Source organism: Sciurus vulgaris, assembly GCF_902686455.1.
Source record: "Sciurus vulgaris genome assembly, chromosome: 7".
NCBI classification, from domain to species: Eukaryota; Metazoa; Chordata; class Mammalia; order Rodentia; family Sciuridae; genus Sciurus; species Sciurus vulgaris.
This window is the reverse complement of record NC_136467.1, coordinates 89,581,128-89,583,499: the sequence shown is the minus strand read 5'-3', so window position 1 is coordinate 89,583,499 and position 2,372 is coordinate 89,581,128. Positions and strand designations below refer to the sequence as shown.

General features: G+C 43.5%; 1 protein-coding gene across 1 annotated transcript; it reads right to left on the bottom strand.

The window, feature by feature from the left end:
* Window positions 1-1,081: 1,081 nt before the first annotated feature.
* LOC306665144 (proteasome subunit alpha type-7-like) lies at window positions 1,082-1,977 on the bottom strand. The gene has a single exon (XM_079146419.1). It carries the CDS (start codon window positions 1,939-1,941, stop codon window positions 1,303-1,305), a length of 639 nt encoding a protein of 212 aa, XP_079002545.1. The 5' UTR covers window positions 1,942-1,977; the 3' UTR covers window positions 1,082-1,302.
* Window positions 1,978-2,372: the final 395 nt, after the last annotated feature.

Genomic DNA, 2,372 nt, shown 5'->3' with positions numbered 1-2,372 from the left:
AATGGCACCATGCCTATTGTAGATAGACCCTGAAACCTTTTGTTGCCACAGTCATAAGCTCGAAAGGCACCTCACCTCTGCTCTTAGCCCTGTAGCTTCTTATCCTTTCTATTAGTATTTTTACTGCCTCTCACGGTGGCCAAAAGGAGTGCTGATGAGGGACACATGTTGAATCCACAGCCCAGGGCTCTGCCACTCCCTCAGAGCTTCTCTAGCTCCTCATGGCACACTGCTGACACTTGACCACCTGGATGCTCACCTTCCTCAGGTAACAATGAGCTCGTCCTTGTAATACTCTCTGAACCACTCGTCAGGGCTAAGACTTAAATTTCATCCTGAGTCTGCCTCATTAAAGGGATGCCTCTTCTTGACATTGCTCCAAGATGAATTTGGACCTTTTGAAAATTTGCACATCATTTCTCCTCTTATATTTTAGGGATTGTGCCTCCTTTCTACTGAAGAGAGCTAGGGAGAACTCTCCTTCAAATTTGACCTCAAAATTTGAAATAGCTGGTTTTCCTCATGCTGCTACCATGAGATTACTTTCTATTACTTTATGATTGCCTCCAGCTGCTCATCAGCATCATAATCTAATTGTGTTTTTTGTCTTCTGAATTGTTTCTTTCACTGGAAACCTAAACTAGACTGATGAAGGAAAGTAAAGTTAATTCAGCTTTCTAGGGATGTAACATTAGCAAAGAAGTGGAAAGAAGTAAGAAATGGGAAAGAGATGGCACAGTGACACCTTCTTGGGTGTTAACTGATTGCTTCACAGCTAGCCACAGAAATGTCTGTCTGGGCTTCAGAACCCATGTCTCCCTTCTACTGTCAAATTTCTCCAGAAACTGGATCATAGAATCTTCCCTTCTGTGTTTTAAAGTATGAAGCAACTGCCTTTCTTGATATTTCAGTAGGGTTCAGTTGGTATATGGTGACTTACTACTGGTCTGCAAATGTTTGCTTTGCCCTCACAGTGTTGCTTAATAATCTGAACTTTACTGCTTTTGGACAGAGGGTCAGATTCCAAAAATCTCCAGCAATTCCTATGGTAGTACACCTCGCTGATTGCTTTCTCTTTTTTTTTGGTTAAAAAATACGGAAGTTTATTGGGTACTCTGACATCCCAGACAGGTGGATGGATGGAAAAGCCCCCACACAGACTCATCTATGATCAAGTTTAAAAGCTATTCTAAGCAAGGGAGATTTCTTCATCACGATGCTTTCTATTGTTTCTTTTTCTTTTTCAATTTCAGCAACGTATTTCTCAATTTCTTCAGGATTTAGAATCTTGAGGGGCTGATCTCACCTCATGACAGCAAGTTCAATGCTTTTGCCACATGACTGGACCACTTCCAGGAGGGCCTTGATCACCAGCTTGATGGTCAGCTCATCTGTCTCAATGGCTTCTTCAGTATAGTTCTTCTGCAGGAACTCATGCACTGACTTGGCACCCCGGCCTATGGCATTGGCCTTCCAGGCATGGTATGTGCCCGAGGGGTCAGTCTTATAGGGTCCGGGAGTGCCATCAAAGTCAAAACCCACAATGAGGGCAGAGATGCCAAAGGGCCTGCGCCCATTGCTCTGTGTATAACGTTGCTTCAGATTGGCGATGTAGCGGGTGATATACTCCACGGTGACAAGGTCCTCCACAGTTAGCAGGTGGCTCTGGCACTCTACCCAGGCCCTATTGATAACTATCCTTGCATCTGCAGTGAGGCCTGCAAAGGCCATGCAGATATTGTCATCCAAAGCACAGATCTTGCACACTGTTCTTTCATCTTGTACTTTGGCCACTGATTTCTTTTCCACACCAAGAACAACAATGTCCCTTCCTCGAACACCAACCACAGTGCAGCCCTTCTTGACGGCCTCCTGCGCGTACTCCACCTGGAAGAGGTGGCCGTCGGCCGAGAAGACAGTGATGGCGCGGTCGTAGCTCATGCCAGCTGGGCGTGCAATTCTAACCGCTGCTCAAAAGCTCACACTCACAGCCCCTTGCTGATTTCTTATTTGCGTGATTTGACTTTTTGCCCCTATAGATCATGTAGATCCCATGAAAATCCCAATTGCCTTTTTCACTGCAAAACCATGAATATGGACACATCAAAGACAATCAATATTAAATGATGAAAACCATTTGAAAAAATATACACAAGAGTGAAGAAAGAGATGTAAATATATAACATGAAATCAACTTCAATAATAAATTATACTATGATTTGACTATGTGGTAATGTACACAGCAGATAACACAGACTCCCATGCTATTCCAACATCAATACATTCCTCAGATCTCTTATTTATGAAATTTAGTTCCTCTCTGAATGTCACCCTATTCTCCCATCCTCGTTCAGTTAGTCACTTCTTATGTG

What these genes read in the sequence shown, in the direction of transcription:
- LOC306665144 (XM_079146419.1), bottom strand. Translation starts at nt 1,941, where the DNA reads ATGAGCTACGACCGCGCCATCACTGTCTTCTCGGCCGACGGCCACCTC.